The 13,219-nt window shown below is 31.0% G+C and overlaps 1 protein-coding gene and 1 pseudogene across 1 annotated transcript; both read left to right on the plus strand.

Moving 5' to 3' along the window:
• The first annotated feature begins 1,457 nt into the window (after positions 1-1,457).
• Positions 1,458-3,030, plus strand: LOC108459971 (uncharacterized; annotated as a pseudogene).
• An 8,922-nt stretch (positions 3,031-11,952) lies between these two features.
• On the plus strand, positions 11,953-12,959 carry LOC108459082 (protein cornichon homolog 4-like). The gene is made up of 4 exons (XM_017758448.2): positions 11,953-12,195; positions 12,267-12,448; positions 12,542-12,664; positions 12,741-12,959. The coding sequence occupies exons 1-4, from the start codon at positions 12,118-12,120 to the stop codon at positions 12,775-12,777; spliced, it is 420 nt and encodes a 139-aa protein (XP_017613937.1). The 5' UTR covers positions 11,953-12,117; the 3' UTR covers positions 12,778-12,959.
• Positions 12,960-13,219: the final 260 nt, after the last annotated feature.

The raw sequence follows: 13,219 nt of genomic DNA on the forward strand, positions 1-13,219 counted from the left end.
ACGAATCAAATTTCTTATTGTACAGAATTCAAAATATGTTCTCGTTTATTCCATTTGAAACTAGACTCATTAAGCTTTAATTACATAATTTATTCAGCTTCTAACTCATCTCCCACAATTTATGGTGATTTTCCAAAGTCACGTTACTGCTGCTGTCCCAAGCAGATTTATTACCAAATCACTCTTTCACACATAAGTTGCATGCATGTTTTTTTTTTTAAACATGTATATCACCAATCAATCGTCACATATCTATGATTTTACTTAAGTATAATCTCCATTTCATCATTTTAAAGCACAACATATTAGCCGATTTTTCCCCTTAGCATCTAAGCACATGCATGCTCATTTTTTTGGCTCAACTTCACATATCTTCCATTTTTCATCAAAAGAACATGAAACAACAACCATTTCCTTCATTTTAATTCATGACCAAATGCTCACAACACAACCAAAAACCAAAATATGTTTCAAGAGTTAAGGTAGAATCAAGAAGAACTCATGAACATAAAGATAGAAGCAAACTACCATGAACTTACCTTCAATTTTCTTCCCCAAGTGACCGAACATTCAAGAGCTTTCTCCCCTCCTTTCTCTTCTCTAACTTTAGGCTATGATGAACAAAGATGGACAAACTTTGTTCGTTTCACCCCTTTTTCTTTTAATAAAATTTCATATTTCATCCATTTAATTCTTTAACACAAAAGACATGAAATTCCAATCATGGAACATTTACCTAACACATTATCATGAAACATTTACCTAACCCATTATCATGAAACATTTACCTAACTCATTATCAATTTGTATCAATTTGTACCATAAATTATGGATATCAAGTGCACATTTTGTCTACAACAACATGAAGGCTGGCCACTTCATGTAAAATGGGAGGTTTGTCATGCAAATCCTCCTATTTTGCACTCCTATTTATTTGGCCACTTCAATTTAGCCTATAGCATTTTCAAACATTTTCACATAGGTCCTATTTCATAATTTCACTCACAAATGACAAAATTAAAGCATGAAATTTTGCCAACATTCACAGAATTCCCAAAAATTGGGGCGTTACAAAACAACTTTGAACAACAACTATCTGTAAACAAAAATCTAAACAACTTTCTTCCCTAATCTTCGACACTAACCGTCATATCAATTTGGATCTAAATTATGTTCTTCTACTTGTCGATGGTTATTAATCCATTATATCGGTCGTCGAATCATCACTTGAAGCTTATTAGTTTGACTTTAAAAAAACTTAATAATCCAATGACTTAAATAATTTTTTTGAATAGTTCAGTAACTTAAATGAAAAAATTTAAATAATTTAATGATATTTTATAAAATTTTAAAATTAAATAATCAAAATATAAATTTATTAGTAATTTAATTACCTTCAATATTGTTTATCCTTAACTTTTGGAAAGAAAACTACAATGAAATAATAATTTAGATACATAAGCGGAAACGCAGTCGTTGAAAAACGTGGTGGATGGCATTCTGGCGTTTTATTATAGCTCCATAAAAATGCTAAAACTAGCAACCAGGAAGCGAGCGAGTGAACGAGACAGCGACATAATAAGGAATTAAGGATGGCATCAATAGCATCTCCAAGCATATACTCCTATTGCACCAGCCAAGACCACAACAAGAGAATCTCCACGGTTCCACACATCGCCCTTTGTCAGCCCCAGCAACCCCACCGCCAAATTCCTCGAAGGTAAGGACTGCTCTCTCGGTATAATTCGTGTTAGAATTCAAAACCAAGAACTCAAGTTGTAGTTTGCTGTAATCTTAAAGAGAGATAATATTGAGAAGCAGCGAATTAGCTATTATTGTGGCCATATTTAGTTTCAGGTTCTTGTTTTTATACCCTATCAGCATTTCTAAAACCTTTGAATTTGGGTTCTTAAAATGGCTAACAAATTAGTGAATAGTGATACAGTGGCAAGCGGCCAGATTATCTGGGAGTTCAGAAAAATACGCCAGCTCTGGCTCTTTGCCCTTCTACCAAGAACGGTATTTCAACATCTGAGAACGTCAGCGATATCACCCACTACAGTCCTCTATGGTAAAGCTCTCTCCATTGCCCCCCCTTATTTTGGTCGATTAACCGTAAACGCATGAAAAATGTGAGTAGATTTTTTTTTTGATATACATTGATTTTTGTTATCTGAACAGGAACTATAATGGTGGGCGTACTAGGAAAAAGCCTGTGAGTCGAGAATGGCAATGGAAGAACTTCTCCAATGGGTAAATTTTCAACTGATTATAAAAATATATACATATATATACTCTGTATTTTAGTGACTTAGTCCATGGCTACCGCATATTGTAGATAAAATCAACAAAACCAGACAAATATACTCCCAAAATTGTGGAGAAGAAAGACGATTATGTGTTGGTGGAATACGAAAGTCCCATAATAGGGGTAAAATTCAACGTCTTTTTCTTCTTCTTTTTCAATACCAAACATAACGCACACGAGACGACTTGCAAAATGGGTTTTAACTGAAGATTCATGTATTTGTTGTTAACCAGATTGTGGATGATGTGGAGTTCTGGTTTCCACCGGGGAAGAAATCAATGGTGGAGTATCGATCAGCATCAGGGATTGGAAACTTTGATTTTGATGTCAACAGAAAAAGAATCAAGTTAAAGTTGTTAATCTCTTAAATCTTTTACCAAGTTTTTAGTCGTCAAACAAACTAAATGCTACCATTGTTTTCCTTACAGGCATTGCGAATGGAGTTGGAAAAGAAAGGATGGGCTTCTGAAGCATCATTTTGAAGGATAACTAATCAGAAGAAACCAACATCATACTGTTTGATTTATGTTTCACAGATACCGTATTCCCAGCATCCTCAATTCTTAAAATCATATTTTTCACCCATACTTTTTTGGGGTCAATTGCACTAGATATCCCATGTAACACTCTCTACCCGTATTCATTGTCAGAATAGGGTACAAGGCATTATCGGAGTTTACGAATTAATTTTTTTTTAACTCAATATAATCCCTTTATAGATATCGAACATTCGCTGTAATTTTAAACTTAGACCAATCTATATCAATCAATCCAATTCAACATATTTTCAAGATAGATTCGTGCATATTTATAAGATAATCTCACCACATACCAAAACCAAGATTTGTTAGCATACTAATGGATGACCTTACAATTATTTCACATTAACATTTACTTTATTAACTTATACATACCATTGATTTCCAAAATAAAGTTTCTTTATATACCGAAATCTTGAGGTTGATAGTGTGATGTGTCTCCGACAGAATCCGACCTCTAAGCTCTTAACACTATAAAAACAAGGGAAAAGGAAACAGGATAAGCACATTGTGCTTAGTAAGCTCATGTAACAAGAATTATACTTACCTAATATTTTCAATACAATGCAATAAACATTCAAATACCATTCAATGCATTATTACCCTAACATGCACAAACTCAACATTCAAGTAAGTACAATGATTTTCATGTATCAATAATATATACCATGATTGATGAGCTCATCAATACCATGATTTCCATTCCTTTGTTATTTTTCCATATTTATCCCGTTGCATTTCTCAGAATTTCGATGGATTTTCATAGGTACACTTTTAGTGTAAAATTCTGGGTCTGTCAATTCATATTAATGTACGCACATTTCCATTTTAAAGAGCACACTCCCGCGAACCTCATTCTTACAGCGAGATTACCAGTCGAGGCTAAATCCCCTATAATATAAACTTATAAAGTATTGTTGGGATTACAAGTCTAGGCTAAATCCCCTACAACGATAATTACTCTAATGAGCTTGGATCTGAATTACCAGTCTAGTCTAAATTCAGGCCCTAATTTGGATTATCCGTCCGGGATAAATCCATTTTCCATATATTCTTCGGGAGGACTATATCAAGATAGGATCACCCGTTCGGGCTAGATCCTTTTTACCGTCAATTTCTTTTCAAAGATCCATCAAATTTTCCTTTCATTCAACCGGGATTTATTCCCCTTTTATCAAATATATCAATGTTTCATCAATTTTTATATAATGAACATTCAAATCATATTCACATCAATAACATATATTTCAAGCATTTAAGAATATAATTCAAGTTACACGAACTTACCTCGATACTTGTTCGTATACAAAAATTTACTAATCCCGATCTTTTTCTTTTCCTCAATCTAGTTTCGTATTTGAATTTTCTGAATTTGGTGCAAAAATTATGAAATACCAGTTTGAATAAACCTTTAGGACATTTTTGGCTGATGATAATGAAGAAAATATGAAGAGAATTCTAGATATTCCAAATTGGTCCCATTTTTATTTTAGTAAATTTTGTTATTTTCCCATTTTGCCCTTATTTCACCAATTCTCCTGATTTTTCTCAACTTATGCAGCCCAAAATATCTCCTTTTGGGCTTATTTGCAATTTATGTCCCTCCTCATTTAACAATTGAGCTATTTATCCTTTTAGTAACTTTTACACCATTTTCAATTTAGTCATTTTTACTTAATTAACTACCCAAACGTAAAAATTTTCTAACGAAATTTTAATACCATATTACTAACATTTTATAAATATTTATAAAAATATTTTTGACTTATTTTTACGATATTGAGGTCTCGATACCTTGTTTTTACCCAATTTCTTCAATAATTTCTTTTTCTAACTAACCACTAAATTGGTAAAATTTTTCTATCGATATTTTCATACGATTTTCCTATCATATCAATATTTATGCAAAAATATTAAAGTAAATTTCTCTTTAAATCGAATTTGTGGTTACGAAACCACTGTTCTGATAACCTTGAATTTAGGCCATTACATCCCAAATTACGGCAAAAAGTTTTAAGTTGACATGTTTTGAATTCATCAGGTCAAATTTTAAACATATATACCCTAAATAACTTAGATCGGACTTGAAAAAGAAAAACAATACAATGGGCAACAATGTGTTTAAAATTTGATTAACTTGTTTTAAATATGCTTCTTGTTCGATTCGAGCTAATATTCAACATTCAAGTTGACGGAAATACTAATAGAAGTATTTGATCGATTTTAATACTTTGAAAACTTAATTATAACAATTTAAAGTAAAAGAGTGAATTTAAATTTAGATAATAATTTGAGGATGTTTGATGTAATTAAGTAATTAACATTAATTTTTTGATCTGGACTATAATACTAAAGTGGGCTTAGAGGTGCTCATGGGTCGTGTCGAAACCATTTTTAATTTGAAAACAAAATGGGGATTGGCTATAAAAATGAAAATGTGGAGCCGCCACCAATCTTTTTTGTTTAGGTGTGATTGGATCACCTAAGAGTTCGGTTATTTTAATAAAATATTTCTTTTTACTAAAACAACGATTTTGGCCTACGTAAATATGAGAAAATGGGTTCGGGATTCGTTTGCGTATGAGGAAGGATTAGCACCCTCATTACGCCCAAAATTAGTACCAAATCGATTAAATATTGTCCTTATGTCTAAAAAAATGTTTTTTGAAATGTGGTTCCTTTTATAAACATTTGAATAGCCCAAGTTGGTCGTCAAAATTCTCTTGTTTCAAAGGAATACAGCATCACATCCAACACGATAGGACACGATCCTTTATACCCTCGAAAACACTATAAATTTCGACTCCCAAAAGTTTATATGTTGAAAACCGTAAAAGGATGCCCAATTATTTAGTCCAACGAAAAAAATCGAAACCTAACACAGTAGGGCACGATTCCTCGAATTTCTAGACATTGGACATTGCCTTATTTTAGAATTTAGAGAACATGAGTGAAATTCTAAACAAATATTCGATTATTTTGAACAAACAGGAAATCGCAACCTAGCACGATAGGGCACGATTGCCCGAATTGTAATACCCCTACCCGTATTCATTGCCGGAATAGGGTACGAGGCATTACCGGAGTTTACGAATTAAATTTTTTTTTATATTCAATATAGCCTTTTTATAAATATCTAACCTTCCCTGTAATATTAAATCGAGACCAATCCACATCAACCAAATCAATTCAACATATTTTCATGATAGATTCATGCATTTATATAAAATAACGTCATCACATATCTATAACTGTGTTTGTTAACCATACTAATGGCTAACTTTACATTCATTTCACGTTAACATTTACTTTGTTAGCTTATACATGCCATTGATTTCCAAAATAAAGTTTCTTTATATACGAAATCCCGAGGTTGATGATGTGATGTGTCTCCACCAAATCCGACCTCCGAGCTCTTAACACTACAAAACAGGGAAAAGGAAACACTTTGTGCTTAGTAAGCTCATGTAACAAGAATTATACTTACCTAATATTTTCAATACAATATAATAAACATTCATATATCCATTCAATGCATTATTACCCTAACATGCACAAACTCAACATTCAAGTTAGTACAATAATTTCCATGTATCAATAATATATATATATACCATGATTGATGTACTCATCAATACCATGATTTTCATTCCTTTATTATTTTTCATATTTATCCCGTTGAATTTATCGAATTTCAATGGATTTTTAGAGGTACACTTTTAGTGTACAATTCCAGGTCCGTCAATTAATATTCATGTGCGCACATTTCCATTTCAGAGAGCACACTCATGAACCTCAACCTTGCGGCGGGATTACCATCGAGCTAAATCCCGCAATATAAACTCATAGAGTATTGTCTGGATTACCATCCAAAGCTAAATCCCTCGCAACGACAATTACTCTAATGAGCTTGGATCTGAATTACCAGTCCAGGCTAAATTCAGACCCTAATTCGGATTACCCGTCCGGCTAAATCCATTTTACACATATTCTTCGGAGGGCTATATCAGATAGGATCACCCGTCCTGCTAGATCCTTTTACCGTCAATTCCTTTTCGTAAATCCATCGAATTTTCCTTTCATTCAAACGGGATTTCTTCCCATTTTATCAAATATATCAATGTTTCATAAATTTTCATACAATGAACATTCAAATCATATTCATATCAAAACATACAATCTTAAGTAATTTAAGAATATAATTCAAGTTACACGAACTTACCTTGATACTTTTTGTAAATAGTAAAAATCTATTAATCCCGAACTTTTTCCTTTCCTCGATCTAGCTTCAGATTTGAATCTTCTGAATCTAAATAAATAAATTTAATTATCAATTTAATACATTTCATGTTCATATGCAACATTCTCTATAATTCAACTATTATTTATAGTTCATTCAAAGCTGTCTACTTGAGTCATAGTCACTAAATTATTTATAACTTGAGCTACGGAACTCCAAATTAAGATCCGTTAATTTTCCGTGAAACTAGACTCATATATATTTTTACCATAAAATTTTCAGAATTTTTGGTTTAGCCAATCAGTACATTTTATTCTTCAAAGTCACCCCTGTTCTGTTGTCTAACAGTTCTGACCCTTCTTCACTAAAAATAAATTATCTCTTTATACAGAATTAAAATGATGTTCTTGTTTGTTTCTATTAAAAATAGACTCATTCAGAATTCTATACATATAAATTTAAGTCCCTAATTATTTTTATTCAATTTTTTATAATTTTTCAAAGTCAGAACAGGGGAACCCGAATTCATTCTGACCTTGTCTCACAAAATTCATTATATCTAAAAATTTACAAATTCATTGCTTACAATATTTCTTCTATGAGAAACTAGACTCAATAAGCTTTAATTACATATTTTTTTCATCTTCTAATTCGATTCCTACAATTTTTTGTGATTTTTCAAAGTTAGTCTACTGCTGCTGTCCAAACTGTTTTAGTGCAAGCTGTTTATTACCATTTTTCCCCTAAGCTTTTAATAAATGATAATTTCGTCCCTACTCAATTAGCCTCTCAATTGAGCTGATTTTTCTCAATTAACATTTTATTATATCACCTTAAACTAGTTTACAACCTTTAGGAATCAGAATTTCAGCAATAGACTTTAATTCCAAACATTTTCACAATTAGGTCCCAAAAATCAATTTCCATTGAAATTGCCTAATAAAATCATCTCATAAACAAATTAAAGCTTTAATTTCATTCTATTTCATCATAAACTTACATAACTCAACCAAGGTGACTTTAAATTTCATCCATGAAATCAAAAACTAATGAATTTAATAGTAGGATCTAGTTGTAAAAGTCTTAGAAACACAAAAATTACAAGAAAAAGGCAAGGATTAACTCACTTGGTGCAAAAATTATGAAATACCAGCTTATAGAACCCTCCTATGGCGTTTTTAGCTGCTGGAATTGAAGAGAAATGAAGAGAAATCTAGATATTTCCTATTTAGTCCTAGTTTTATTTAGTTAATTTTGCAATATTCCAATTTTACCCTTAATTTATCAATTTTTCTGCTGATTGCATACCCTTGCCGTCCAGCCCAAATAACTTTTGGGTCTAATTGCCTTTTAAATCCTTTCTTATTAGACTAATAAGCTATTTAATCACTCTAGCAACTTTTACACCTATTACAATTCAGTCCTTTTCATTTAATTGACTACCCAAACATTAAAATTTCCTAACGAAATTTTAATACCACATTAATAACATTTCATAAATATTTATAAAATTATTTTTGACTCGGTTTTACGAGATAGAGGTCCCGATACCTTATTTTACCCAATTTCTTCAATAATTTCTTTTTCTAAGTAATCACTAAATCGATAAAATTTCCCTATCAATATTTTCATACGATTTTCCTATCATATAAATTTTCAAGCAAAAATATTAAAATAAATTTTTCTTTAAATCGGATCTATGGTTACGAAACCATTGTTCCGATAACCTTGAATTTAGGCCATTACACGAATTGCCAAACATCGAGTATTACCTTCGTTTTGAAGAGTCTTTAAAGACATGAGTGAAATTCCAAAGGAATATTCGATTGTTTTGAACAAACGGGAAATCGCAACCCAGCACGATAGGGCACGATTCCCGAATTGCCAAACATCGAGTATTGCCTTCGTTTTAAAGAATTTTTAAATGAATAATTATAAAAATAACTTAAAACGCGTTAATGCGACTTGAAATAAAACGAAATTAATCTTAAAAATTTGGGCCTTATAAAACCAAATTTCATAAACCAAGTGGACAACAATGATATGGGATAAGATGCTCACATATGAGATACAATCAATTAACAAACTAATAATTAAGTATAACTAACCTAAAAAAATATAACCCAATTACGATCATGCATGGGAAATAATTGATATAATAATACAATGACGAAAATAATAATATAACAATTCAACACAACCAAAACAACACACACAATAATATGCCACAATAATATACATAGCATGATATAAAATAATCAATGCAAGATGTAAAAAAAACAAAGTAGCAATTAGAAGCCAATGTGGTACAAAACAACTTTAAAATAATAACGAATGAACGAACACATAATACACGTAATACATGAATTGATGAATTTAAAATAACCTATAAAAACAAACTAGAGATATATACATAATTATTAAAATACGTGTTATAAAATAAATATTTTAAAATCGAAATGTACAAGGTGTCAAAACATTTTACAAGGTAAATACAACAAAGGAGAATTTAATAATATAAATATGAATGGGTAGCCAAGATGCATGATAAAATAGAATTTTAGAAAATATACTATATACACAATGGATTAAAAGCATACACACACATATATATACTGTTAAAAGCAATTACATGTAAAAAAAAAACATAGACATGATAATATGCATAGAATTAAGTTAATTTTATTATAAATTATAATAGACTTAAGAATATGCTTATATATATAAGAAAACTATATGTATAAAATGCATAGATTTAGAAATGTGTATAGATTAAACATCGGCATCAATGTATATATATATACTTACAATAATAATGATTTAAAACATATATTATGTAGGATCGTGTAATAAAGTATAAGAATAAATTTAAAAGGAATTATATGTATAAAATAACATGATATTAATAGTATGCATGAAATAAAATTAACTTTTTATAAAGTATGTACATATATATATAATAGTGTATATATAAAAACATAAAAAAAGCATATAAAGTGTGAAAATACGATTACCAAAATTATAGTAAATAAGTAAGTGATACAAATGATACGATTAACACAAATGAACAAACACGAATAAAATAAAAATAACATGAAATGAATCTAAAAGAAAACTTAATTGAAATCACATTAAAATAAATAGGATAATTTACAAATAAATAAAACTATAAAACAGACTTAAGGATTAAAGCTTGATACGCACAAATATCCGAGGACTAAAGAGGAAATTGTCCCCAAATTCTAAAGCGCAGCGTTTAACTATTGGTTAAATTAAAACTATGTTCAAATCTTAGGAACAAATTAAAAAAAAACGAAAGAGAGTAAAGGGATTCAATCGAATAATAGTGCGAACAGAAAGGACCTAGCGTGCAATTATCCCTCCCCGCCAAAGATACGCAGATCCTAGGGCAAAGAATCGGAGTGGGTCGGGTTAATCAATACGACGTTGTTTTGAGCCTGAATAGTCCTTTATAAAGGCCCAAAATCAAGCCATTCGGCCGACCCTAGCCTCATTCCCTCTTTACCAGCAAACCCTAGCCCCCTTTTAACCCCATCATTGATCCACCACCAAGAACGGCTACCGCTGGTTTTGGGGCTTCGACGAATCGATTTTCAGCCTGAAAATCCCTTATTGACTTCAATTTGAACAAAGCAAAAGAGGATCAGCGGCTTATTCACAAGGTAAGATCGCTATTTTATTTCGTTATACTAAAAAAACAAAACGAAAAGAAAAAAAAAATGAAACAGATTCGAAGAACAGAAATATAAGGTGCTTGAAATCACCTTTCAATAATTTTTTATTGCTCTTCTATTCTCTATGCATATGTGTGTAAAAAAAATACAATTGATTCCCCCTGGCTTTATAGCCGAATGTTCAAAATAAAAAAATACAATTTTTCTTTATTTGCTTTCGTATTGGCTATTGTTGCTGCTGTTGTTTGTCTGTTTCTTCGCAGGTACGGAGGCCCGTTGGCGCGGTGGTATGTGGCGCTTGACGTGGGGCGTGACTGGTGGAGCGCTGGAGGGTACGGAGCCAGGCTTTGGGCGCATGGAGGCCGTACATAGGGCGTTGGCTGCGGCGCACCTAAGAAACCTAGGGTTTCTGAAACTGTTTTAACCTTTGGGCCTCTGTGCCGTGTAATCTTAGGCTAGGATATTAATTTGGGTATTGGGTTAGTGATTGGGCCAAAGTCTGTAAATGGACATTTAATGGACTATTAAGATTTAGATTTTTTGTTTACTTATTTGGGCTTTAATGTAGACCCGGGCAAATTGGCCCGTTTACAGGTCGGATTGAGTTGGACTTAAGTATAATGTTAATATACTTTATGCTTGCCTAAGGCCGGGTCGGTCTAAAATATGGGCTTAAAAATTTGCCCAAACCCGCCCATATTTGCAAAAGACTAACCCAAATCATTTTAGGTGTGCTCATATTATTTTTAAGATTTTAAAAATATATTTATATTATATTATTTTATTGAATTTTTTATATAGTCATCTTAACATTATTTTAATATTTACATTAGAGTAGTAATATATATTTAGTATAGGCTTAATTTTTTAATGTGTTCTAAATTACATAATATATAAAAATAACATAATATAAAGTATTACAAACTTAAAATCGGGTCGAGCTCAGGCCTTAAATGTTCAAGCTCATATTTTAAACAAATCTATTTTTTGGGTCTAATATTTTTATTTAAATATTTCTAGATTTTGAACGAGCCTTTATGCCTGAGTAGGTAACCTGATCCATAACCAAGTGTAAGTGGGCCTTAAACAAAATTTGGGCTTGGATGAAGGTTTCTAAAATCATAATGGCTTTTATGTAATTTGAGATAGATATGAAGAATATATAAGCAGTTAGAATAAGAAAAGTGGAAGAGAAAATGTTTTTTATTAGCTCTTAATTCTCAACCAATGCCAACAACCCGGTTTGGCGGCATGGAAATTGATTCCGAAATTAAATTTAAAAATATATAAAAACAAGGTGAAAAGACAGAGGTTGAGATTTTGATAGGAGGGAAGATGGCCATCGCAAGTCTCTTGGGATGGCTCGTGACCTTCTTCTTCCTCATATCTCTTCTCGCCATTATTTGTTATCAGGTCATTTTCTTTCTTTTTAATATAATTTTAATTTTTTGTTAACAATCGTTTGATAATGGCAAATTTTGCAGCTTATGTGCTTTATTGATTTGGAAATTGATTACATAAATCATTATGATTCGGCGGTACGGATAAACAAGGTTGTGATGCCGGAGTTCATAATCCAAGCCGTTTTCTGTTTAGTCTGTTTAATTACGGGACATTATTTTCTTTTTTTCCCGTCTCTCCCATATTTATACTATAATTTTATATTGTAAGTTTCTAAAATCCTTCAAAAATTATCCTCAACTATTTTTATTTTATTTTTATTTTTGAAAAAAAAGGGTTTTTGGAATTGAATGAACAGGTATAGAAGGAGAAAACATTTGGTTGATGTAACAGAGATATTTAATCAGCTCAAGTGGGAAAAGAAACAACGACTAATCAAACTTGGCTATCTTATTATCCTTTTAATTGTTTTTATATTTTGGTAATTATGATCTCACCAAATTACAAATATTATATATTTTTTCCTTACTCATAAAATTGGTTTAAATATGTTTCAGGTTGATTTGGACAGTAGGAAAAGATGATGATTATTAAACAGGCTTTGGATCAAATATTCTTCCAACCTTTGTTTTTCCAATTTACCGTAATATTTTTTTATTCACAATTTGTACAATGTATGAGCATTGGGTTATTATAATACAATGAGATTTTTATTTTTTATTTTTTCAACAACTTTGTGATTAATATATGAATGCAACAACCATACTTTACCTAAATTATGTAAAACTAATTTATCATTGACATTAAAATTACTGTGAAAAAGTATTTTTAATAAGTTTAAGAATATTCGTCGTCACTATTAAAGATTTTTTTTTAGGTAACTTCATTGGAAAAACTATTTTTTTTTTTTGAACTCTTTTGTTTCACACTTGTGAACTTATTCAATATAAATTTCATAAACTTTATTATATAATACCATAATTATAGGGGGTGAAGATTGTAAAGCCTCGACTTTTAGCTCTTGTATATATAAACA

Source organism: Gossypium arboreum, chromosome 11 (genome assembly GCF_025698485.1).
Source record: "Gossypium arboreum isolate Shixiya-1 chromosome 11, ASM2569848v2, whole genome shotgun sequence".
NCBI lineage: Eukaryota > Viridiplantae > Streptophyta > Magnoliopsida > Malvales > Malvaceae > Gossypium > Gossypium arboreum.

What these genes read in the sequence shown, in the direction of transcription:
- LOC108459082 (XM_017758448.2), top strand. Translation starts at nt 12,118, where the DNA reads ATGGCCATCGCAAGTCTCTTGGGATGGCTCGTGACCTTCTTCTTCCTC. An exon ending in TTATACTATAATTTTATATT is followed by an intron (nt 12,449 to 12,541) that starts GTAAGTTTCTAA and finishes TTGAATGAACAG; the next exon opens with GTATAGAAGGAGAAAACATT. An exon ending in TTAATTGTTTTTATATTTTG is followed by an intron (nt 12,665 to 12,740) that starts GTAATTATGATC and finishes AATATGTTTCAG; the next exon opens with GTTGATTTGGACAGTAGGAA.